This window comes from Sus scrofa, chromosome 13 (assembly GCF_054392235.1).
Source record: "Sus scrofa isolate SSC_HxYL_T2T_F1_AM1 chromosome 13, Sscrofa_HxYL_maternal_Yorkshire_Landrace_v2.0, whole genome shotgun sequence".
Lineage (NCBI taxonomy): Eukaryota > Metazoa > Chordata > Mammalia > Artiodactyla > Suidae > Sus > Sus scrofa.
Window position 1 is genome coordinate 194,670,552 of NC_139395.1, and position 26,435 is coordinate 194,696,986.

Consider the following 26,435-nt stretch of genomic DNA (forward strand, 5'->3'; position numbering starts at 1 on the left):
CTTATTTTGCTGTAAAATATTGGTTGCATTAATTACTCTATATGTTCCTCTCCCTATAGTCCCCCAGACTTTTAGTTAACTCTAATCCATGAAATTAAATGATGTTCTTTGTCCACTGGTATGCCACTTACCTCCTCCTCAGAAAGTGAATGGAATTGAATGTATTCATGGTTATCTCTATTTATGCATCAATGAATTTCTCATTTCCATGATTGTTTTCATTCTACATACTACCTTGTTCTTCCTCTTCTACTCTATTTTTTCATGCAACAGAGCCATCCTTCTCTATATAATCATTATTTATTTCTCTTTCATTCTAAGTCCTATTCCCTACGGCAAACCTGTCTGGTCCTTATACCTAGCATAAGCCTAAAGTTTGATTTTCCTTTCCGGGAAATATAATTTTAAATACCAACACTTTGCCATCCAGAATACTTTTTACATCATAATTGTAAGCATTTAAAGATTTTCCACCCTCTTATAGTTATCACTGAGTTATTCAATCAATGAGTGTATATTACTTTCTTACTCTGTGCTTCTCTATAAGTTGTGGGCTCTTCATATTTAGAATAGGAACTTATTTACCTGTTGTACCTTTGTCATTAAAAGAATGGCTTTTATAAATATTTATAAAAGTTGGAAGACTGAATAAATGAATTAATGAGCCTTTGCCTCCAAGAAATTGGGGAGAGCTATTACTGTACATAATAACTGAGTGGAAGTAAATGCAGATATTATAAGTGACCAGATGATCAGGAAATCTACAATGTCTGGGCAGTTAGGAAAAGTTTTTGCATAGAAAGGATTCTTTAAATAGTCTTTGAAGAGTTGTAGAGTTAGTGCAAGTGGAAAGAAGTATAATTTTGGCTGACCTGGGCATGAGTTTTACAAGCCATTTGGACATATTAGGCCAAAATGGAGGCACAGAGTGATTTTAGAGATTCTGCAATGACCCAAGACTGTTTGAGCTGGGAAATGTAACTGAACTCACAGCAGTACAACATAGCCTAGATACAGGGTGAGAGAGGCTGTGATTCCTTGTAATTCTAGAGGCTGTAAATTCTGAGAAATCCAAATATGAAGAAAAGATATTGAAGAGTCTACAAATCAGTTTAAATGCTAACACTTGTTTTCCATATATGGTACTCATGGAACAGGATATCATCCATTGATTGAAGTACTAGAGTTTAGGTATGGGGTTTGGGTGGATTTACAAGCATAGAAGAATAGAATACAGTGGACATTAGAGCAAGCTGTAAGAAATAAAAGGAAAATCTGGAGTTCCCATTGTGGCTCAGCAGGATTAAGAATCCAACTAGTATTCGTGAGGATGTGGATTTGATCCCTGGCCTGACCTCACTCATTGGCTTAAGGATCTGGTGTTGCTACAACTTTTGGCATTGGTTGCAGATATGGGTTGGATCCTGTGTTGCTGTGGCTGCAGCACAGGCCCACAGCTGCAGTTCCAGTATGACCCCAAGCCCAGGAACTTCCATATGCCATAGGTGCGGGCATTAAAAAAAAAAAAAAAAAGAAAGAAATGAAAGAAAAAAGAAAGAAGGAAAGAAAGAGAAAGAAGGAAAGAAAGAAAAAGGAAAACCAAGTGGTGTGGGTGAGAACTTTTCAAGGCAAAGTGACCTTGGAGATAATGGGAGAGGAAACAGAGTCTACAGGAGTGAGGCCATATTGTTCCTAAAGGGATTGTTTAACAGCAAAGGGTACTCAAGGATCAAAGGAATACCACAGTCAAGCCCATCCTGTGGATTTCCCAGTAAGGATTAAGATTTAATTCCAAGTCCATCAAACAAAGAGCGGAAGATATGATGAGCTTCAGGGTTAGGAGGCCCTGGGATAGCACATGCAGGTGGCATTAATGTAAGGCAGCCTTCCTTCTGTGTCTCGTATCCTACATTCACTCTCCAGAGGTCCTAATTGGGGCTGCTAATTTCCCTTCTCCTTTACAGATTTTAGGATTCCAATTTTTATCATGTTTAGTTAACTTTGTGATCCTTCTTGGCTCTTGGAGTGGTGCCAGACAAGCTGTATTCATATGACATAGGCCCTCCTTCATCAGGGATTTGTTATTAGCCTGGGATAAAGCTGCTCTCACACCCCTTTCTTAAGTGAGGAGGGTAGATGTTTGAAAGTTCTTGTTCTGTATCCATCCGCATGACTGCTGCTACATTGGAATAAAATTCAGGGAGTATCATTTTTTAAGGTTCACTTTGGAATAAAATTCAGGGAGTATCATTTTTTAAGGTTCATGGGGAAGAACACAGGGGGTCTCCTTCTTGATCACTTTGGGAGTCTTTGGGTCTTAAAACTCAGATTCTGTTACCTGTTAGCTTCCAGATGCAGGCTCCATGAGAATTCTTGAGAGCTAAGAAACAACATATGGTTCAAAAGCAGCATCAGTTAGCCCTGGGCTTAATGTGGGCCGTCTGCGGGCATTCTTCCCATGGAATGCCATCCAATAGAAATTTCTGTGATTTAAAAATATTCCATAGCCTGACAGCCTAGTCTCTCATGGCTGTTGAACTGTTGAAATGCGGCCAGTAGGACTAAGGAAGTAAAATTTTAATTTCAGTTAATTTTGACTTATATTTAACAACCATGTCTAGACTGTTTACATTTATGATTTAATGGTTTATTCTTCCTTTAATTGTGGTAGTTAAAAGTACAAAGAAAACTGGTAAAATTCTGTTCCAGCCTTTAAAATAGACTTAAGTGTGGTCAGGAGGCAGTGAGGCAGAACTGCACTTATCCCAGTCAGGAAGAGAATCCTAGCATACATTTTTTGGCATGTAAAAGAATTGAAAAAAATAATTCTCATCAATTTATGAGAATCCACTCTACATATACCATGTCTCATTAGAAGTGTGGCAACCACTGTTTGGGAGTCACTGGGATAGAAATTTTTAGGGCCCTTTCAGCTCTACACTATATGATGTCTATGATTTTATCTAGGATGGTCCAAAAAATATTGTGGTTAATATTGCACATTATTCTGTGATATGGGTCTGAATGATGAACTGCATGAGGCAAAGGCTCTACTGTTGGAAATAAATGGGGGGAAAACATTCAGAGATGAGTACAAGCCCTCTCAGAAAATGATGAGAAGATTAATTTAGCTAGAGGCCATGTTTCATGTACAGAATAATGGGGAGAGGTAGAGTTGTAAGAGAGAAGAAATTACAACTTAAAAAAATAATAACCTTGAAAGAAATATTTTAAAATGCACCCTAATTCTATAGGAAATTTTTACTCATTTGAGCCATAGAATTGAGTTGAATTGAAAATGGATACAGTTGGAAATAAAGAGCACCTTAGAGCTATTTCAACAGTTCAGGAAATAAAGATATGGACCAGGACCATGACAGTGAGTCTAGAAAGGAACAAATTATATATGAGGGAGAATGTAAAACTGCAAAATAAATTTCATCATCAGATGATAAAGTCAGCCATTAGTGATAAACAAGATATTTCCAGTCAATGAAAAGGTTTTTTGAGGAGTTCCGGTTGTGGCTCAGCAGGTTAAGAATCTGACATAGTGTCCGTGAGGATGCTGGTTCCATTCCTGGTCTCACTCAGTGGGTTAAGGATCTGCTGTTACCATAAGCTGCAAAATAGGTCACAGATGTGACTTGGATCCAGCATTGCTGTGGCCGCGGAGTAGGATGGCAGCTGTGGCTCCATTCTGCCCCTACCCTGGGAACTTCCATATGCCACAGGTGTGGCCATTTAAAAAAAAAAAAAAAAAAAAAAAAAGGCTGAAAGCCATATTGGGTTCATCTGAGTCATTTTAGAGAATAATCCAATCAAAGAAATGAAGTTTCAAAAAGTGACGGGTCTCATAGCTGTATTACCAACCCTTACAGGTGGGTTCCCAGTTAGGGTTCTTCTGCCCAGTGTCCTTCCAGTCAATAGCATGAGACACAGTTCCAGTTAGGAGCTGGAGAGGTGGCAAGCACAGGGGCGGCTGTGGGCGGAGCTACTTTGTAAGGGTCTGGGGAGCAGGGAAGGGAGAGGGCAGGGTTCTCATGGCGCAGGCGCAGTGGTGCTGTTCAGGCTGCAGATCCCAGTGCCAGGCGAAGATCTCTGCACAGGGACCACCGCAGTCACCATCTTGAATTGAGTGTCTTGTGCAGTCTCTGTATCCAGTCCGGAGCTGAAGGGTCCTTGAAGCCAGTTTCAAGCTGTTTTGCCGAGGAGCTCTGGTCTGAAGGGTCCTGGATGAGGCCTTTGCACATGGCTTCTGTGAGCAAGTGAGACTAAACTAAGCATAAGCACCAGAGAAAAGAAAAAGGTTAGACTTATTTTTGCTTTTTAGGGCTGTACATGTGGAGTTCCCAGGCTAGGGGTCAAAGCAGACCTATAGCTGCTGGCCTACGCCACAGCCACAGCAACGCAGGATCCAAGCTGAGCCTGCGGCTTACGGCAACACTGGATGCTTTAACCCACTGAGTGGGGCCAGGGATTGAACCTGAATCCTCATAGATATCATTTGGGTTGTTACTGCTGAGCCACAATGGGAACTCCAGACTTTATTTATTTATTTGCACGTTAGGGCCGCACTCACAGCATATGGAGATTCCCAGGCTAGGGGTCGAATCAGAGCTGTAGCTGCCGTTCTACAACACAGCCACAGCAACTTGGGATCTGAGCCGAGTCTGTGGCCTACACCACAGCTCACGGCTATGCTGGATTCTTAACCCACTGAGCAAGGCCAGGGATCGAACCTGTATCCTCATGGATCCCAGTCAGGTTCATTAATTGCTGAGCCATGAAGGGAACTCCATCCAGACTTTTTAATTACTCATGTTAATGGACTTTGCTAGTGATGGTTGTGTGTTTGTGTTGTGTGTGTGTTTTCCAAAAGAAGGACATTTATGTGATTCCTTGGATAAGTTAATTAGTTTGAACTACCCAATCTTTTAGCATTTTCATAAAAACCAAATACTGTTTATTTTTTCCTTCTAGAAAAGCAGGAGAAAAGAGTATATATTTGTTTATAACAATAAATTGGAGTGGATTCTGTTAGAGATGAATAGATCTCTTTTTAACAATGTTAGAGACTGAATTAAATAGCAAGTACTGTTCTTAGATTACCATTGCTTTCTTTGGCAACAGTAAGAGGTCAGCAATTTATTAGAGCAGATGAAAAAAGCTACATTTGGAGAAGACATGGCTAGAAGCTTGATTTTTTTTCTTTTTAGGGCCACACCTGTGGCATATGGAAGTTCTCAGGGTAGGGGTCGAATTGAAGCTGCAGCTGCTGGCCTACACCAGGCAGATCCTTAACCCCCTGAGTGAGGCCAGGGTTCAAACAAGAATCTTCATGGATACCAGTTGGATTTGTTACCACTGAACCACACAATGGGAACTCCTAGAAGCCAGATTGTTTTAGTGACAAGTATTTTTTCCTTTTTTTCTCTTGTGAGAGCAGGATTTTTTCTGTTTTATCATCAGCACCACTGGGACCCTTAGAAGGCAGTAGCCAAAATGAAATGAGGATTGAACACTGCAGTAGCTATAGAGCTTAGAGGGATCCTGACACCTCGTGAACCTCCCAGGTCTGTGCATTTCTTCCCACTTGCACTAAGCCCCATGGCTTTCAGCTGGAGAGTGTCAGAAGTGATCCACTGAAGGCCCTGCCTTCTTATTTTCCAAATAGGCTTTTCCTCTGGATTTGTAGTATTCATTTATTGAATAAATATATCTTGAGTGCCTTCTGTATCCTATTTATTTTTTAGACCCAGTTTCAATCCTATCTCTCTTTAAATAGATGTGGTGGAAATTCCTTAAAACTTTTGGCATATGAATGGACTTTTGCCTCATTTTCAGGGCAAATACCAAGTTTCCTCTACTTTTATGGTAATTTATGCATTTCATTGGGAATTTTAAATGAGTGGAAATTAAACAAATGGATTTCAAACATCAACCTTAGTAAGAAGTTACCAATAATTAACCTTGAGGATACTGAATTCAATATACAAATATTAAATGACATACACAGAGGGAAAGTGAGAATTGGGCCTTGGAAGAAAAGATGTATTTCTAACTGCTCCACAAGGCCTTGCCAGTATTCTTATCTCTTTAAATTCCCATGCCCCTTCTTAGCTTTTTTTTTTTAATATTTATAGTCAGCCTGTATGTAGACCGTGTGGGCAGAACATGTGTGGAGGGGGACTCCACCACTAGATTATAATCTCTACCAAGTTTCCTCTACTTTTATGGTAATTTATGCATTTCACTGGGAATTTTAAATGAGTGGAAATTAAACAAATGGAGTTCCCATCATGGCTCAGGGGAAATGAATCTGACTAGCATCCATGAGAATGCAGGTTCAGTCCCTGGCCTTGCTCCGTGGATTAAGGATCTGGTGTTGCCAGGAGCTGTGGTGTAGGTTGCAGACGTGGCTCGGATCCTGCATTGCTGTGGCTGTGGTATAGGCCCACGGCTACAGCTCCAATTCAACCCCTAGCCTGGGAACCGCCATATGCCGTGCCTGTGGCCCTAAAAAGACAAAAGACAAAAATAATAATAATAATGATAATAATAATAATAATCTCTTTAAGAATTGGGACTATGTAATTTTTAAAAATCAGCCTTCATTAGATATTTATTGATTCACCTGTGTACTTTGTATTAATAAAATTTAGATGGTTTAGCATTATGGGGTGCCAAGGAAAGGAGGGAAAGATAAACTATAGTATTTATTTCTTTTGCAGTTTTTTCAATCCACAAATTGTAGAATATTCTAGCTGAACATATTTGTTTGCAAATTCAACCATTACTCTCTACCAATACAGAGTAAATTTTAAAACTTTGTATTTTGATCAATAATTGTTTTCTTCTTCACCAAAAAACATCTCTCTTGACATTCTGTGATCCAAATGCATAAACAATCATGCATATTTGCCTAAATATATTACAGTTTTTATTTTTAGTGGAAAGTTACTATTGTTTAACTGTGAAGATGCCCACTAATCTACAGAACTTGAAGTATTTTGCTTCTCTTTTTCCAGGCCATGCTTTTATCTAATGTTTCTAGAAGGACATTTTCCACTGGGGAAATTATTAACTTGATGTCAGCAGATGCCCAGCAGCTTATGGAGGTGACAGCAAACATCAATCTCCTTTGGTCAGCCCCTTTTCAAATCCTGATGGCCATATCACTCCTTTGGCAAGAGTTGGGTCCAGCAGTGTTAGGAGGAATGGCAGTCCTTGTGTTTGTTATACCAATAAATGCTTTGGTTGCAACTAGAGTGAAAAAGCTGAAGGTAAGAAAATGATTGTCTTATGTTGCTTGTGTTAAACAGAAGCTAAGTTTCCTGACTTGAGTTGTTAATAACCATCCGGTTAATTCTCTATATATGGAAAATAGAGGTTATAAGTGGAAATAATACAAACTTACCATTCATTTATTTAACCAGTGTTGGTTTGGTATCTGTCTTGTGCTAGTCAATGTGCCAGAAAGTACAGCAGTGAGGAGCATTGACAAGTTCCACCTCTCCCTGGGCTGCTGGGGGAGACAGATGTCAGGCAAGTAAATACATAGGTATATGGCATGATGCCTGGTATTAATCTGTGTGTAAAGAGAGTTCAGTTAGGATAAGATGATAAGAGTATCAAAGAATTTTATTTCACACGCAGGGGCTGAAAAGTCCTCAGGGACTTTATCAGCAGGGATTTATCAGCAGGATAAGGTAGCCATCCATGTGGATGCCCGAGAAAAAGACATATTAAGTAAAGGGAACAGTGTGTGTACAGCCTAAAGTTTGGGGTATACTTGGTCTGTCTGAAGAGTGGCAAGGAGGCTAGTAGGTTAAAAAGTGAGCAAGGAGTGACTGCATGTAACCAGTGGGCAGTAATGCTTAACTGCATTTGATATTAATCTTAACATTCCTCTACATTCAGTCATTCATTTACCTGACTATCCATATATTTTTGACATCTGCCATTTGCAAGATAGCATACACTCTACTGTCTGTAGGAATGGAGGAGCAGGGCACAGTTCCCTGCTCTGAAGGAGATCACACCATAATGGGAGAGACAGATGATTTCACATGTTAAAGTAACAAACACAGATGCAGATGTATTGCTTATGACATTTATTTTATTATTTTAAATGGATAAAAGGTTAAGAGTATGTATTAACATGGAAATGCATTTATCATTATTAGAGGAAAATTAAATTAAAGTAAAATACCTGTATATATTATATGTATATATGTATAGCAAACATGTGTATATGACATATATATACATGACATATATGTATATATATATTAGTAATCCTCCCTTTTTTTTTTTTTTGTTTTTTTTTGTTTTTTTGCCTTTTCTAGGGCCGCTGCCTCGGCATATGGAGGTTCCCAGGCTAGGGGGTCGAATCGGAGCTGTAGCCACCGGCCTACGCCAGAGCCACAGCAATGCGGGATCTGAGCCGTCTGCGACCTACACCACAGCTCAGGGCAACACCGGATCGTTAACCCACTGAGCAAGGGCAGGGACCAAACCCACACCTCATGGTTCCTAGTCGGATTCGTCAACCACTGCTCCATGACGGGAACTCCTACTAATCCACTTTTAAAAAGTGAATATACCTTTGCACATGGAATGCCAGAGATAAGTAAATGCAGACATAGGAATATAGATTTAAATATATTTGTACAAACAGACAAATGATCTAGAGATAAAATACCAGTCTTTTAAGAACGGTTACCTATAAAGTGAAAGACGGAAGGATGGAAAAATTTTCACTTCTTACTTTACTACATTTAGATGCTGAAAATGTACACCTTCTTTTGTATTTTCTGAATTTTTCAAATAATTACCAAAAAGATGACTTAGTCTTCAAAGATGAGAACTAGAAAATAATGTATAAAGTAATTATGAATTAACTAAACACACTAGTATTTAGAATAATAGGTTTGTTAATGAATACTTTTCAACTAATTTTTAAAAATACTCTGAATTTTAAATAATTATGTCAAATTTTTAGGAATGGAATTACACTTCAGGACCTTAATCTAGAGCCCTAAAACTTGCAAAGAGACTAAAATGCTACATAAAAATATTCTAAGCAGAAAATATACCTTTAATCACACAATCAGTATTAAGGATACTAACTTGGGAGTTCCTGTTGTGGAGCCACAGAAATGAATCTGACTAGTATCCATGAGGATGTGGGTTTGATCTCTGGCCCCACTCAGTGGGTCAGGGATGCAGCGTTACCATGAGTCGTGGTATAGGTTGCAGGCGCAGCTTGGATCTGGCTTTGCTGTGGCTGTGGTATAGACTGGCAGCTACAGTTCCAATTCGATGCCTAGCCTAGGAACTTCCATATGCCATGGGTACAGCCCCCCCCAAAAAAATAAAAGGATATTAATTTGTTAACTTGCACTTGTTAGATATGCAAATACTTATTACTACATATAATTGTGGCAATATTATTATAGGAAATGCTTAAGAAGCAATATACAAGTAATTAGTATAAAATAATATAAATATGAAACATTTGAATAAATGTACAATAATTATATAACATTTGCAAAAAAGACCAGTATTTGAAAATATGTCTTAATCCCTAATTCCAAAGTACTAATAACATTCAAGATAGTGTAATTAAAATATAAAAATTTTTATTTTTATTCTTGCGATACTTCTGCTATTACAAATGCATATGCATATACATGTATATACATATACATATATATAATTTAGAGAGTTTGGAGAATTTTATCCCATTTTAGTAGAGTATGGATATTATTTTATTATTCTATTCAAGTAAATATTTTCTACTCCTTTGGAAAGTGTACACCTTGCTTTTATTCTACTGCCCCTTACTTTGAAGTTTTAAAATATCTATTTATAACTATTTTATAACATTATCAACAGAATACTATTATATGAATATTATAAGATAGTTTTCTTCTACTAAATATTATATAAAACAGAAGAAATGTATTTTTAAAAATAGCTATGGCCATGCAAATTAAAGTATTAGCAATTTTCATCAAATATACTTTCTTTTTTTTCTATTACATAGAAAAGCCAAATGAAGACCAATGATAAGCAGATAAAATTGCTCAAGGAAATCTTGCATGGAATTAAGGTAATATAAAAAGGACATGCCTTTAACTGTTTAGAATATTGCAGTAAGTTAATCAGTAAATGAAATTTTATCATTCTCAATATCAAAGTAATGATATGTGTTTATCTGTTGAGAGATCAGATGCTCAGATGTACAGGAATTCTTATCAAAGAAACAGCACTCAAATAAAGCCAAATAAAATGCAGGTGTTTTCTTTTTGTTCTTCAATTAACAACTTAATACAAATACCCTGAAAGACACAAAATATTCCTTGTTTTAAGGATAGAAGAGATAGAATGAAGCAGGGGAGAGTGGTCAAAAACATTGCCATCAGTGTGAAGGCAGATTTACATGGGGGGAGTGAAAAGAAGACACTCGGGTTCTTTTATGAGGAATAGAAATGATCATACAAATGCTATTCTATGAGAGAGATGTTACAGATTATTTTTCCCTAGGAAAGCTGCCCCAACCCTATCCTACTAACATTTTCTCTGTGATAAAATGAGTGAAACCTCGTGAACTTTTGTATACACATCTTCCTCAATTTACAATGGGCTTTTATCCTGATAAACCCATATAAACTGAAAATGTACTTAAGTCGAAAATACGTTTAAGGAGTTCACATCGTGGCTCAGTGGATCCATGAGGGCGCGGGTTCCATCCCTGGCCTTGCTCAGTGGATTAAGTATCCGGCATTGCCATGAACTGTAGTGTAGGTTGCAGATGCAGCTCGGATTCTGTGTTGCTGTGGCTCTGGCATAGGCCAGCAGCTATAGCTCCTATTGGATCCCTAGCTTGGAACATCCATATGCCACAAGTGCGGTCATAAAAAGACCAGGGGAAAAAAAAAAAAAGAAAGTAAAAAAAGAAAATACATTTAATACACCTAACATACTAAACATCATAGTTTAGCTTAGCCTAGCTTAAACATGCTCAGATCACCTACATTAGCTTATGGTTGCACAAAATCATCTAACACAGAAATTTTTATTTTATAATAAAGTGTTAGAAAGTTCATTAATTTATTGAATACTATACTGAGAGTGAAAAACAGAATGGTACTATGATTAATGAATGGTTGTAAAGGTGTTGGTTGTTTACCCTCCTGATTGTGTGGCTGTCCAGCATCATGATAGCATGATGGGAAAAGATCAAAATTCAAAATTGGAGGTAGGTTTTCTACTGAAGGAATATTGCTTCTGTACCATCCTAAATTGAATCATTGAAAATTAGAGAACTTCTGGATATAATTTCAAATCCTATTGCACTTGGATTATAGTTTGTCAGATTTTTCTGAAGCACAAAATTTGCCAAGCTCTTATGGAATTTCCTTCTAGCATTGACAACTGCTTAAGACATCCCCTCTAGCTGGTGCATCTTTCATCATATGCACAGACTATATCCATTATATGTATACATTAAATCACCTTAGAATCAATAAATTATATGCTATCTAGTTCTGGGTTGAATTTTTATAAAATTATAAAGTATTAAAGTGAAAGACATTGCTAGATTAAAGATACCTTGAAAGGAAACTGATACTAATTTATTCATATGAAATTGAGTAGCAATAATATCTCTGAAATTTAAGTCAGATTATTCCATAACATCGCATTTCCCCAAAGTATATGATTCAGATGCATCTTGTACCTCTTGGTGGGTTAACTGATAGTCCCTGCATCCATAGACAGGAGAGAAATATATGTTCATAGGTTTTAAATATTGGTAGCCGTAAAAGGAAATTTGTATTATCAGTAGGACCAAGACAGTATAGATAAACAAAAGAATATCTTCAAGATCTGAGCAAAGTTCAAGATTTAAAATAATCAGCCCTGGAGTTCCTGTTGTGGCTTATTAGGTTAAAAACCTGACATGGTATCCATAAGGATGCAGGTTTGATCCCTAGCCTCACTCTGAAAGTTAGGGACTCAGTATTGCAGCCATCTGTGTCATAGGTCAGAGATGCATCTCGGATCTTGCATTGCTGTTGCTGCTGCTGTAGCATAGGCCTGCAGCTGCAGCTCTGATTCAACCCTATCCTGTGAACTTCTATATGCTGCAGGTACAGCTGTTAAAAGAAAAAGATAAGGTAAAACAGCACTCCTAGCAGTGAATACACTAGAATGTTGTTAAAGGTCCAAGTGGCAATTAATTAGGATGGTTTAAAGGTGTGAGCAATTTGCATCTTTGGGGGTCTTAAAACAGGTGCCTTAAAGCCTCTCTCCATTAATGGTAATAGCTAAGGTATTTATTGAACATATTGTAAATGTTGCACACTGTGCTTATCACTTTATATATGTTTCCTCATATAATTCTTATAAACCTCAAAAAAAGATTCCTCATGTCCATTTTACAAATAAGGACACAAAGTATGTGAGCATTTAAGGGTCACGTCTAAGTTCGCAGGCCTGGTGAGAGATTACTGGAGATCTCTGGAGAAACAGAACTAATAAGAGGGATATATAGATAGACAGACAGACAGACATGGATTTATTTTAAGGAATTGGCTTATATTATTATGAGGGCTCTCAGGTCTGAAATCTGCAGGGAACACTGGAAATTCCATCAGGAGTTGGCTCCAGTCTTGAGTCTGGAAGCAGAATTACTTCCTTTTCAGGAAACCTCAGTTGTTTTGTTTTTTTTCTCTCAAGGCTTTCAACTGATTTGATGCGGCCCAACCATTTAATGGCAGGTATTCTACTTTATTTAAAGTGTACTGGTTGGAGTTTCTGCTGTGGCACAACAGGTTAAGGATCTGGTATTGCTACAGCTATGGTATAGGTCATAGGTGCAGCTTGGATTCAATCCCTAGCCCAGGAACTTCCATATGCCCCAGCTTCATCCAAAAACTAATAAATAAAGTCTACTGATTTAAGTTTTAATCACATCTAAACATTACCTTTACAGCATTTGACTGGTATTTGAGTAAACAACTCTGCAGCATAGCCTAGCCAAACTGGTACATAAAATTAACCATCACAAAATGCTAGAGTTGGAATTTGACTGTAGGTCTATCTCACTCTAAAAGGATGTGGTGAGCCATACGAATCTTCTCTGTGTTTTCCATCTCATAAAATAACTTCAAAATACCAGTTACAGTTCAGATAATGGCTTACTGTCACAAGACATTGGTTTTCAAGAAATCAGGAGATCAGGGAGAGGTGTTTAACTGTTAAGAAATAGGAAGAGGAGTCCTGCTTGTGGCCCAGTGGAAATGAACATGACTAATATCCATGAAGATGAGGGTTCAATTCCTGGCCTTGGTCAGTGGGTTAAAGATCCAGTGTTGCCATGAACTGTAGTGTAGTTTGCAAAAGTGGCTCGGATCCCATGTTGCTATGGCTGTGGCAAACAACTGCATAGGCCAACAGATGCAGCCCTGACTTGACCCTCGTCTGGGAATTTCCATATGACTATGCTGTGGGTACAGCCCTAAAAAGACAGGGTGAAAAAAAAGAGATGGGAAGGTAACAAAATTTAGAGTTGGACCAGCAAGAAAATTGATAGGATTGAGCAAGACAGAAACTGCTTTGGAGCTCATGCCAGGAACTAGGATGTTGCCAAAGTCTGACTCAGGAATAAAGCTATTGGTGGGTAAGAGAGACTTAAGGCTGGGAAAATGGTGATTTCCTCCTCCCACGCACTCCCCAACAGCCACAATTCAAGGAAATATTTTGGCTCAGTTGAAGACCGTAGCAATTTTCTTTATGAGTACAATCTTTTTTTTTTTTAACCTTTATAATTATGTATGTGTGTGTTTTAGTGTTTTTTATTGGTTTGTCTCCATGTTTTTATTTCTTCTATGTATTGATTGTCAAATAGTCATTGTCTGACAATTTTTACAGATCCTCAAACTTTACGCATGGGAACCCTCTTATAAAAAGAAGATTATTGAAAATCGAGAACAGGAATTAGAAGTTCATAAATCAATTGGGTATCTTGCTGTATTTTCTATGTTGACATTAACTTGCATTCCATTCTTGGTGAGTGTGTGTATTATTTCCTATTTTGATTTTTCAAATTTGACTTGCAGATTTACCTCCAAATTACCTGAAATTAAGGTGTCCAGTGAAATCTTATATATTTGAATTTAAATTTTCAAGATCCACAGTCATTAACCTATGGAGATAAGAGAATTAAAGTTTTAAAGAGGGGGAAAAATGTGTGTGCATTCTCATTGGTCTATGTTTTTATACATAATAATATTATGCAACTTTGTAAATTTCTCAGGGATTGAACACATGCCGTCTTTATTCTTAAAACATATATCCTGTATTTCAGAGTTCCATTTCAGCTCTCAAGTGTTTTGATTTTTATGATTAATCCCCCCCTTTTTTTTTTGGCTGTACCCACAGCATGTGGAAGTTCCTAGGCCAGAGATCAAACTCACACCATGGCAACAACCCAAGCCCCTGCAGTGACAATACTAGATCCTTAACCTGCTGTGCCACAAGGGAGCTCCTGATGAATCTCTTTTAAACAGGACCCAAAGGCATACTATATGGAGTTGGGAAGGGAAGGAACATTTACTGAATGTTTCTACTATGTATCAGACCAGTTATGTGCATTGCCTTTTTTCATTCTTACAATAATAAAGCATTACTTTTCTCATTTCACAAGAGGACATGGAAGTAGTTTGGAAACATCCTCAAAGTTATAGAATTAGTATTTGTAGGTAAATCGGAGAGAACTGAAGTCATTCTCTTTCTGTCACATCATGGCAAATATTGGGAACTTTATGCTATTTAAAGAGTATAAATTGCCTTAAGATATGAAGAAATGGTTGAAAGCCAAAGGATAAGAAAACCATGTATAATTGAAGCATCAATTTTAACCAAAGTTACCACTCTCAGTGGTGATGGAGTCAGAGGATGTTCTGTATGTTTGATAATTTAAAGTATTATTGTTTATTTAAACAAACATGCAGTATTATGAATATCAAAGCAATATTTACCTTTGGAATACCTTGGTAAAAACGTCCAAGAAGCATTCGCTCTACACAGTCCTATGTACATGATAGTCCTATGTACATTCTCATGCGTAAATGAACCTTTCTGCGTTTTCTAAATGAAACTTATGAGTAACTATCAACTCGTCGGTCATGATTTATTCTTCTTCAGTTCGTATTAAGAGAGAAAAAGTATAATTATCACATGTGAGACAGAATGTATGCACACAGCACTAGAAAATAAGTTTATGAAAGATCTATTTTGAAAAAAAGATGAACTGCTAATGTTTTAAATGGGAATAATTTGTGAAAATATGATGTCTTTTTTTTTTTTTTTTTTTTTTTGTCTTCTTAGGTCCACACCCATGGCATATGGAGGTTCCTAGGTTAGGGGTCAAATTGGAGATACAGATGCTAGTATACACCACAGCCACAGCAACCTGGGGTCTGAGCCCATCTGTGACCTACACCACAGCTCATGGCAATGCCGGATCTCCGACCCACAGAGTGAGACCAGGGGTGGAACCTGAATCCCCGTGGATACTAGTCAGATTCTTTTCTGCTGTGCTGCAATGGAAACTCCATGACATGTCTTAAAGAAGGCAGCTGGACCTCATGTTTATAAGATGTCGTTATCTAAGATACATAATTGGATGATCTGTACTGAATATGAATTTCATGTTCTTCAGCAATAGTGCTGAATTTTGGTAAACAACAACAAAAAGGTTACTAAAATTTTCTTTCTTAATTTTGAGTCTGTAACTCATCATGTTGTCGGCATTGAGTAATTGAAGAAAAAAAATCTCTATTTTTGTAGGTGTCTCTGGCAACATTTGGCATCTATTTCTTATTGGATGAAGGAAACATTTTAACAGCCGCTAAAGTGTTCACATCTATGTCTTTGTTCAATATTTTGAGGCTTCCTTTGTTTGATTTACCAACAGCGATCTCAGCTGTGGTCCAGGTACATCCAGAGTATCCTGAAACAGAATCATTCCTTTACTGAAGTCTGTGGTTTTGCATACTTTGTATCTTCCTCTTTTTTTTTTTTTTTTAATTTCACTTTTTGTAGTTTCACGCTGCTCAAAGTTAATCTCCCTAAATTAATGAGCAATAGAGAACATTGTAGAATGGAAGGAATCATGTCTTCTTTGCCTAAGCTTTTCTTCTATCAAAATGACTTTTAAGTATTTCAATATATTATATTGTTTTCTTTGCTAATTTTTAGTTTCTATCATTTAGCTTTTTAAAACGTGGTGTTTGACGCAATGCCCTCACGGGGGTTCATTTTCTGTTTTCAGTTGAAAAAATGTTAACTAAATGCTTTGTGTAGAGCTGGATCTGAACTTTCCCAGGGCTCAGCAGCATTTTATTTGTACTGAATGAATAAGCCAGGGAGAAAAGTGGGTTGATAATATTAGGCTGCCAATAAATACTATATGAGGTATCTGGTTCAGCCTGCTTTTATTGTAATCTCCAATTACTGGAGGCTCTTTAGATACTACAATGAGTAGAAGGCTGCTAAAAGCACAGAGAATCCCAAGAAGTGAGTTCCTTGATCCCTTTTCCCTGAAATGTTCTTAGTTAAATTTTTGGGGGATCAGGTTTGGGTTGTCTGGGCATTCCCCCACCAGTTCAAATTTAGGTTCATAAACAGAGTGAATCTTTGCTTATTGGACCCAGATCTTAGACCTAAGAATTTTGCCTTGTAATTTTTAAATTATTTGAAAGACAAGTGACGTAATTCCATAGTAAATACCAATTAAGCTGTTTTTGTAACATAATACCATTTTTTAAGTAGTATTTTACTAGTAATGACCAACAGAGGGCATAAAAGTACCATTGATGTGATGCTTTTAACCCTTGTTTCACAGCACACTTAAAGAAAGTGTCATTCTAAGAGTAAAAGTTTTGTTTTGCTTTTGAAATTAGAATCTTGCTAATTTCAAAAGCGGAAAGTGTTTCCCAACTCTTAGTGCTGTGCTACTGCTGTCACTAAACAAATAAGGAGAATAATTATCAAAAAAACAGAAACGAAAAAGAAAACGAACCAGTCTGGCATATTGACATGACACAGTAAACAAAATCACAGACCAATTATACCTTATTAATTAACAATAAATATCTCCTAGCATAAAGCCAATAAAAATGTACTAGAGGTTTCATGAAAGTCAGTTTCAAGAAAAAAAAATGATTGCTTTTAAAAACTGATTTTTCTTTAATTATTATTTAAATTATGTTATTATGTCTTTATAGAATGTTGAGAAATTTTTCTTTCTTCTTCTCATGCTTTTCTGCATATATGACTTTTTTTTAAAATTTTATTGCTGCACCCACAGCGTATAGAAATTCCTTGCCCAGGGACTGAATCTAAGCCACAGCTGTGGCAATGCTGGATCCTTTAACCCACTGAGCCAGGCTGAGGATCAAACCTGTGCCTCCCCAGCAACCAGAGCCACTGCAGTCAGATTCTTAACCCACTGTGCCACAGCAAGAATTCCTATAATATTTGTTTTGATCTTTGACCTTCGAAACTGTTCTCTTTCTTGATGGATGGACTTATTTATAAATATTAAAACAATACAAACTAGGCTCACCGAATTTTTGTATCAATAGCTTTAATCTGTATCAAAAAATTTAATCATGCAGTAAATCACAATAAATGCTTTTTAGTTTAACTTTTGCATCCTAAAAATCCCATCTATATTTATTTTGATAGACAAAATTATCGCTGGGTCGTTTGGAAGACTTTCTCAACAGTGAAGAACTTCTTCCTCAAAGCATTGAAACAAACTACGTAGGAGGTCAGCCGTTCCTCTTTGCAGTCAATATTTATTTGAATTCTGGGCTGAAGATAAGTGATTCTAAAATATATTTTTAAATTTATTTTTCTTCCTAGATCATGCCATTGGTTTTACAAATGCTTCCTTTTCCTGGGATAAAACAGAGATCCCAGTATTAAAAGAGTAAGTCATAGTTGAGAGAAAATTAAAACCAAAATAAAAATTTAGCATTGAATTCTGTAATCCTCCATGTTTTTAATTTTTAGAGCTTTTAAAAGCAGAAGATGAATGTATTGGAATTTATAAGGCGTTTTTAAAACTTCTCACTGTACCTTTCATTTTTATGGTTGTTTCTCTCTCTCTTTTTCTATTCATTTCTTCTATTTCCTCTGCAGCATTGGTTGTTGGCATTTTGGAAGACTGGGTGTTTGTAGAATAATGTAGAACAGTGTGAATAGCAGCAACTTCAGGGATTATGCTCAGGGCAGTGATACAGTGACCTGTCTAGGAATATACATTAAAAACAATTATAACAGGGTCTTCTTGTGTCATCTCTCTCCTTTTCTTGTCATGCAGCTTGAACATAAAGATTCCAGAAGGAGCCTTAGTGGCCATTGTAGGCCAAGTTGGGTCTGGAAAGTCATCTGTGCTTTCTGCCATTCTGGGGGAAATGGAGAAAATTAAAGGAGTAGTCCAAAGAAAGGTAAAGTCAACAATACTTTCTTTCCACATCTCCTAGTATAATGGGCTACAGCCAGCACCTCATTAGTGTCAATAAGAATTTATCAGATTGAATTGAAGATGCACATATTTAATGGGTATTTCTGGTTTGTAACAAACATTTAAATTTCCACAAAAATTGATTAGCTATGGATGGATTAGTCACAGCATTCTGTCCTCCAAATACTTCAGCAAATCATTTAGGAATGCTTATGGTAATTGTTTGATGATATTAACTAAATTGCAACCAATTATAGAGAAACGAATGTGATTTATAATGTAATTTGATTAGGTTTCTAATTATCATTCATTGCAATGTTCCCTAAGTGATTAGGGCCATTCTATTTCTAAGAAATCTTGTAGTTGCTCATGGGAAAGATCTTCGACCTAGAAAAACCTCAGGGAAATAACATTAATAGCTTACTTTAAATTTCAGCCTTCGGACCATGGAGAGGTCTACTCCCAGCCATTTGTTCTATTCTTAAAGGTCAATGAGAATAAGAATTCAACAAATGCCTCATAAGCTATTTCTTTTTCAAAATACTAGACTATCTAATGAGTGCTTCCTTAGAACTAGCTAACTCCTAGGTAAAATTCTACCTAATCCCATCTTCTGACACAATGGAGAAGCTCTGTGGATCTGAGACCAGTGCTGTCACAGTTTTTCTCCCTAGGAAAAATCAACTCCAAATCTTTTTATTTTTCTTCATAATATAACTTTCTTCATATCTTTATCTTCCTGATTACAGTGCTTTAGGGATTTAAAAATATTTTTTTTCTTTTCTCTCTCAGCATTACTGTTTCTTCATTTGGAATCAAGCATGATTTCTAGGACTTTTTTCTGATAATGCATACCACTGCCTTTTTTACTTTAAGTATGCTCTCTCTGTCTCCGTAAGCTCTTCCTAATGATTACACTCAGCCACTTGTCTATCGATTGAAATGACTATAACTTTTCCTAGGTCATTGAGTATCGTTAAAAATACAATGCTTGTCATATTGATTTTATTTTCATTCAGTTTCTTTGGCTCTTTTCACAGGGCAATTATTGAGCACATACTATGTGCTTAGCACTTAGTACCAGGGAAATAAACATGAATAGGATATGCTGATCCTCTTAGAGAGTTCATAGTCTAGGGAGGGAGATACTAAAATCAGTTACAACAAATACTTAAATTAGAGTTTTGAAAATGACAGTATAAAAACCAACAAATTCTGCTATCAAGAGTTAGAAAAATAATTAACAAGCAGGTCACCTTTTATTTAATCTTGAAAAATAATTAGGAATTGGTCAAAGTAAAAACAATATCCATTCTAGGTTTCACCTAATACATTGATGATAATAATAAGGTTTTTTTTTTTTTTTTTGTCTTTTTCTATGGCCACATCCACGGCATATGGAGGTTCCTAGGCTAGAGGCCTAATCAGAGCTGAAGCCTCCAGCCTATGCCAGAGCCACAACAACCCCAGATCCAAGCCATGTCTGCAGCCTACACCACAGTTCATGGCAACGCCAGATCCTTAACCCACTGAGCAAGGCCAGGGATTGAACCCGCCACCTTATGGTTCCTAGTTGGATTCATTAACCACTGAGCCATGACTGGAACTCTGATAATAATAAGCTTAAAAGAAGCAGATTGAATAAGACTCTGTGTTCTTGGCACAGAGTCAGCTAGCTCCCTATGAATAGACAATATTATTTGTCTATATAACTGGCCACATTGTTCTTTAGGAAGCTCTTTGGTCTGGATCAGTGGCAGGATTTGAGGTAACACACTCGAGTTATTTCCGAAAACATTTTTAATTCTAAATTGAGGTATCATCCTGATTATCTCTTGTTAGTAATAATAATTATAATAATGGCATGGTCAGCTTAACATTTGATATTTGTAAGCTGCTTTTGTTTACAGCTTTCTGTTTTTAAAGATTTCACACGAGCACCTTTTTTTGAAATATATCACAAATTGCAAATTCTGAGATCCCCTATTCTCAGTATCAGGGCTTACATCAGACATTGTTCATGTAGCATATTCAGTATTCAGTATTCTTTGATGGAATATCAGGGATTTAGAGACTAGTTTTGAACTGGCAAAACTTCTATTGTGGTTTTGTTATTAGGAATGAAATGAGGAGTTCCTATTGTGGCTCAGCAGAAATGAGCCCGACTAGTAACCATGAAGATGCAGGTTTGATCCCTGGCCTCACTCAGTGGGTTAAGGATCTGGCATTGCTGTGAGCTGTGGTGTAGGTTGTAGACGCCTCTCAGATCTGGTGTTTCTGTGACCGTGGCATAGGCTGGCAGCTGTAGCTCTGATTCGACGCCTTGCCTGGGAACTTATGTATGCCACAGGTGCTGCCCTCAAACAATTTTTTTTAATTAAAAAAAGAATGAAATGAAACAAAAACACAGTTTCTTTTGTATGCGAGATGCAAATGATGATTATAATAGGAAAAAGTTACATTTCTGTGAATACTGATCAGCTTTTTTTTTCAGTTCCTGTCATACAGCATATCAAGTCCAAACCTTTCAATGTAGTATTTAGTTCCTGTCTTATATTATATGCCATTGTTTCCTGTTCTACAATCTTCTCTCCTATGTGCTTCACCCTCCATTCCCCCTTATCTTGCCTAATGTATAGCAAGTATTTAAAATCTCTATCACCCAAGGACTGATTTAATATGCTATTCTAATCAAAGGTTATTCACTAGGCAAAGCAATTCAAGAGCAATTTCTTTTGTGTTCAAGATCAAGTCAGATCGGAATTACATTGTTTTGGTTCCAAAGTCATTCTATGTCTTACATGCTCAACAAGGAAGAATTAAATTACAATCTTTAATATTCAAAGTAGTTTATAGAAATCAAAAAAGCCTAATAGTTACAAGTCTACATCAGAAAGTACCTTAAATATATGGTATTGTTCCAGTGTGCACGATAGTCAAAATACTGCAAAATCAATGTTTGGATAGAATCTATGGGGCAGATTGAAAGGCGGGTCTCTAGTTCAAATACTGTGGGCCCTTTAGAAGGTTGTTTAAAAGGATATTTTACACAACAGAGTCATATAATCGGGAATAATGGCAAGGCATAAAATTATCAAAAAATGAATTTGAGAACAGTGGCTATGTGGAAGACACAGAAATGGGCTGCCCCGATTGCTCTTGTAGGAAGGGCTTACCACCCTGCCTTGGGGATACATACAGCACTTCTGCCCCTTCTCGCTGGCCTCCTGGGATCTCCCTCTTAAAGGCCAGGCCAATTCAGCTGAACACAGAACAATTCTGATGGATGATACACCTCTACAGCTCTCTGGAGGACTGACCAATCTTTGTTAGATCTGGATCAGTGTGTGACTTCCCTCTCTACCCAATCCTCCTTCTTCCTTTCCATTCTCACGAGAATTGATCCCAAATAAGCAACTTGCACCCCAAATTCAGTGTTTTGGGGTGCACTAAAATTCATACGCTGAAGTCCTAACCCACAGTACCTGAGGATGTGACTGAATTTGGAGATGGGGTCTTTAATGAGGGAACAAAGTTAAAATAAGGTCACTAGGGTGGGCCCTAGTCCAATAGTTCTGTATGAGAAGAATAAATTAGGACACACACACCAGGCCTTGTGAAGACTTGAGAGAAGACAGGCCTCAGGAGAAACCAACCCTGCTAATACTTCGATCTCAAGACTTCAAGGCTCCAGAATTGTGAAAAAATAAATTTCTGCTGTTTAAGTCACTGAGTTCAGGTACCTTGTGAAGGGAGATAGAGCTGACTAATAAACTCAATGTCTGCTTCCAGAAACTCCCACCAGGGACAGGTAACTTTGATAGAAGCTAGATTAAAAGTAAATAAAAATCACGAAGTAAGCCTCTAATAAACATATAATATTAAAATAGGATATAAGATTAAAAACAAATAGAATAAATTTACCTTTAAGAGATAATCTAAATTGATTTTAAAATTTAATTTCAAGTTAAAGAAAGCAAAGCCATGGGCTAAATATGTTTCTTTAATGCGGTACATGCAAACCTCTCCTTTTCCCTTGTTAAGAATATTTCTTTTATTTATTTCTTTTTTTTTAGGGCTCCATGGCTTATGTTTCCCAGCAGGCCTGGATTCAGAATTGCATTTTTCAAGAAAACATTCTCTTTGGCTCCGTCATGCAGAGGCAATTTTATGAGCGAGTATTGGAAGCCTGTGCTCTTCTTCCCGATTTGGAGCAGTTACCAAATGGAGATCAAACTGAGATTGGAGAAAGAGTAAGGAAAATATATTTTATCATAGACAGGAGTAACATTCCATTCAGCTGTGCTAATAAAATATTTATAGCCTTTTTACTGAGATCTTGAAGAGCTAGACAACCATAATTTTTAAAAAGTCATTGTAGAATTCCTGTGCAATAAACAGCAGTATCAAGGACAGATAATTATTTATTATTGACAACTTGGAAAACAGATTAAAAATCAGCAGGATATTCTGTTATTAGTATCCAAATGGAGGAGTAAAAGCCCACCAAGTGTATCATCAACACTTTGTCTTCGTGGCTGGCATAATGCTGTTCGCTGTCTAATGAGTGGATCACAGTTTTGTTTCTTCCTGTATCTATTGTGCACAGAGTCAAGCCTAGGAGAGTCACAAAAGAGCCCTCATCTCCAAAGGTGGCACCAAGACCAAGTTCTAACAAGACTCTGAGACCATGCTGTCATTAATGTACCTGTTCCACACTTGCACGTTCCTGCTTGAGGAACTTGTTTCCTTGGCATTTTCTTCTTTGTTCTATTTTATTTTCATTGTGTTAATGAATAGTCATTATGCTGTATAGTGCTTTGGAGTTCAAAACAAAACAAAACAAGGTATCATGAGCCAAAGTATGAATCCCAAGGGGTTATCCCCAACCCATGACTAAAATCTCCATTAATGAAACATAAATGCAAAAGTAGCCTCTGCTTATGATTCATGTGTACTATGAAGATAAATAAATAGTCCTTAGTGCTTTGAATTTGGAGAAGAGAGTAAGCACAACAGTGTTAGGCATTTTTACCCCCCCCATATTATTTAAGAGGATAATTATATAAATTGAAAACTATATTATAGAACAAAATTATAGAAAGTGGAAATAGTTACAAATCTAGAATGAGGCAAAATTTGCCTTTTAATTAGACTTACATTGGTTTCATTCATAGCCTGCTACTTTGCAGATATATTTTCTCAAAGTGTTAAATAGGTTTTTTTTCCAACTTCTGTGTTTTTTTCTGGCGTCTTCACTATCCTAGGCAAAATGACATCATAGTTAACGTTATGCAGAAATGTGACTTCTTCAAGCTTGTTATAATACATATTGAACATTATACAGATAAATCCAATCTCTAATAATATAAAATGGCTTAAAGGTATACAACTAAAGAAAATTAAAATGGAGGAGTTCCTGCTGTGACGCAGTGGGTTAAGAATCCGGCTATGGAGGCCTGGGTTGCTGCGGAGGTATGGGCAAGTCCAGCTGTAGCTCAGATTCAATCCCTGGCCTAGAAACCTCCATATGTTGGAGGTGTAGCCATAAAAAATTAAAATGGAAAAATTCAAAATGTGAAGCATAGATTTAATATAGTCATTAAATGTTATTGCCACTTACAATTTCTGGTTTTTATATTTTTATAATTAAATCTCTCCAATCTGATGATGTACTTTAAAGTAGACATGCAACTGAATATTTCCAAAGGAAATCTGTTTATAGCTGTTTATGAGACATCCAAGATAACAAATGTAGAATTTTTCTCACTTTCCTTCATCTTTTCCTTTGGCATTCCTCAGTTGAACACAGATATTTATTAATCCATCATATGCCTTTATTCTCCTATGGGATACATAATGGTGAGCAAGAGAGTTTTCACCCTGTCTTCAAGGGATTGCAATCTACTGGAGCTTTGCAATGATATTATCAATTGTCTTTACCAGTATTTATGTGGACACTACATGCTAGGAATGCAAGGAGAAACTAGGAGCTTGTAGGAGAGTGAGTGACTGACATGGGTATTGACCTTACTAGCAATGGGAGAGTAAACAGAACACTACAAGACGGGAAGGGAGGGAATGAATCTCTTTACTTAGACCTTTGGGTAGAAGACTGATTTCAAGGAGGACTTCTTAGAGTGAGGAGCTTGAAAAGGGAGGATGCAGGCAGCCAAGTAAAGAGAACAACATCTGCCCGAATGTGAAAGGCAGGCTAGTCTTCTTGTAGGTCACAGTCACTTGAGGGCAGCATTGGATGAGTGGCTGAAAGATGAGTTAAATATAAGTATCTTAGGGTTTCTACTAAGGAATCTGTTGTTGCTCATAGATGATGGGAAGAGGGAGGTATGATAATCCAAGATTTTTAAGCAAGACGATAATATAATACAGGATACGTGATAATAAGCCAGAAGATGGATTGCAGAGAGGAGTGATTGGGTGATAAGAGCTAATGTTGATTGTGTCTCTACTTGGCATTGGATTTGTCCTAGATATTTTATACTCATTAAATACTCATGACAAATCTGTGAGTTGAGGGCTGTTATAATCTCACACACACACACACACACACACACACACACACACACACTGACATATATATGTGTGGTGTTTTTTCCGGCCTGGCTCCTCTACTAAAATGTAACCTCCTCATGACAGAGTCTTGGTTTCATTTATCTTTAAACCCCAAGTGCTAGGATAGCACCCAGAATATAGGTATATAAAGGAGGTATTTGTGGGGTAGGAGGAGGATGAGAAATGCAAAGAAGCAATAGCATTTTACAATTATGTCACTGGTTAAGTTCTGTGCTGCACGGAGAGCTTTTAAACCAGATCTGTAAACACTAAATATAAAATAAATCTAGTAAATTGGGCCTGGCCCCATAATTCTCCATACATGGCTGTACATGTCGACTTTAATTCTTACATGGAGTGATGTATATTCCTTATTCTTGCTTCTTAGAGTTGTACTTTTGCCAACAAGACTTGTACTAATCTTTCTACAGAAGAAAATGGGACATGTTGATTACTGCTTTGGTAATTTAGCTATTATTCTCAATTTCCTATGTGTCAATTTAAAAATGATCACTGGTGTCAGGATATGGTTGGCAGCCAAAAGTCCTGTTTAATATTCCACAGGCACAACTTTTCAGAGTTAGGGAACTGGAAATTCTTTTCTCCATAATTATTAGTTTCTACTTTTGAGAGCAAACCATTAAAAGAAAGTAGATATATCTGTTAATTTGTACCAGTTAGTAGCTATAGGAATTGGGGGTTGGGGGAGGCCTTTGGAAATTCAAGATAAAGAAAACTCTATTATTTGTTTGAGTGTTAATCATGAGTTTGTTACATATACCCTGCTACAGGAGAGGAATTTGGATATAACTGTATGTGCTTTGAGATTTATATATTTTTCCTCTGGTCCCAGTTGTTTTTCCTCCTGCTTCATTTTCAGGGTGTGAATATAAGTGGAGGCCAGAAGCATCGAGTAAGTCTGGCCAGAGCTGTCTATAGTGGGGCCGACATCTACCTCCTAGACGATCCCTTGTCTGCAGTTGATGTTCACGTTGGAAAGCAACTTTTTGAAAAAGTAATTGGATCTTCAGGCATTTTGAAAAACAAGGTAGCCAGAGCATAATTTTTTGCTTTTGTGAGGGAAGGGGAAGATAATCTGCATAGCAGTATGCCTAAATTCTCATATTTTGTTTATTTGTTGAAGTAATGTAGGCACATTTGGAAAATGGGATGTTATACTATTGCTCTTTTACAGACTTTAGTAAATTTTTTTTTTCTTCTATGGCTGTCCCAAGGCACATGGAGTTAGTTCCTGGTCCAGGGATCAAATCCAAGCCATAGCTGCGAACTATGCCACAGCTGCGGCAATGCTGGA

At 37.1% G+C, this 26,435-nt stretch overlaps 1 protein-coding gene across 3 annotated transcripts in view; it reads left to right on the top strand.

Moving 5' to 3' along the window:
* ABCC13 (ATP binding cassette subfamily C member 13) overlaps nt 1-26,435 on the top strand; it is an 85,532-nt gene that overhangs the window by 17,977 nt on the left and 41,120 nt on the right. For 2 of the 3 annotated variants that reach the window (XM_005670294.4, XM_084991719.1), the window contains 9 exons: nt 7,029-7,283; nt 10,052-10,117; nt 13,942-14,079; nt 15,862-16,008; nt 17,764-17,848; nt 17,944-18,010; nt 18,404-18,530; nt 22,624-22,800; nt 26,001-26,168. In XM_005670294.4, the coding sequence (XP_005670351.4) occupies nt 7,029-7,283; nt 10,052-10,117; nt 13,942-14,079; nt 15,862-16,008; nt 17,764-17,848; nt 17,944-18,010; nt 18,404-18,530; nt 22,624-22,800; nt 26,001-26,168 (1,230 nt within the window). Of the gene's footprint in view, nt 1-4,021; nt 4,307-7,028; nt 7,284-10,051; nt 10,118-13,941; nt 14,080-15,861; nt 16,009-17,763; nt 17,849-17,943; nt 18,011-18,403; nt 18,531-22,623; nt 22,801-26,000; nt 26,169-26,435 lie in introns of those variants that run through there. The other variant, XM_021070813.2, reaches the window with a different exon arrangement.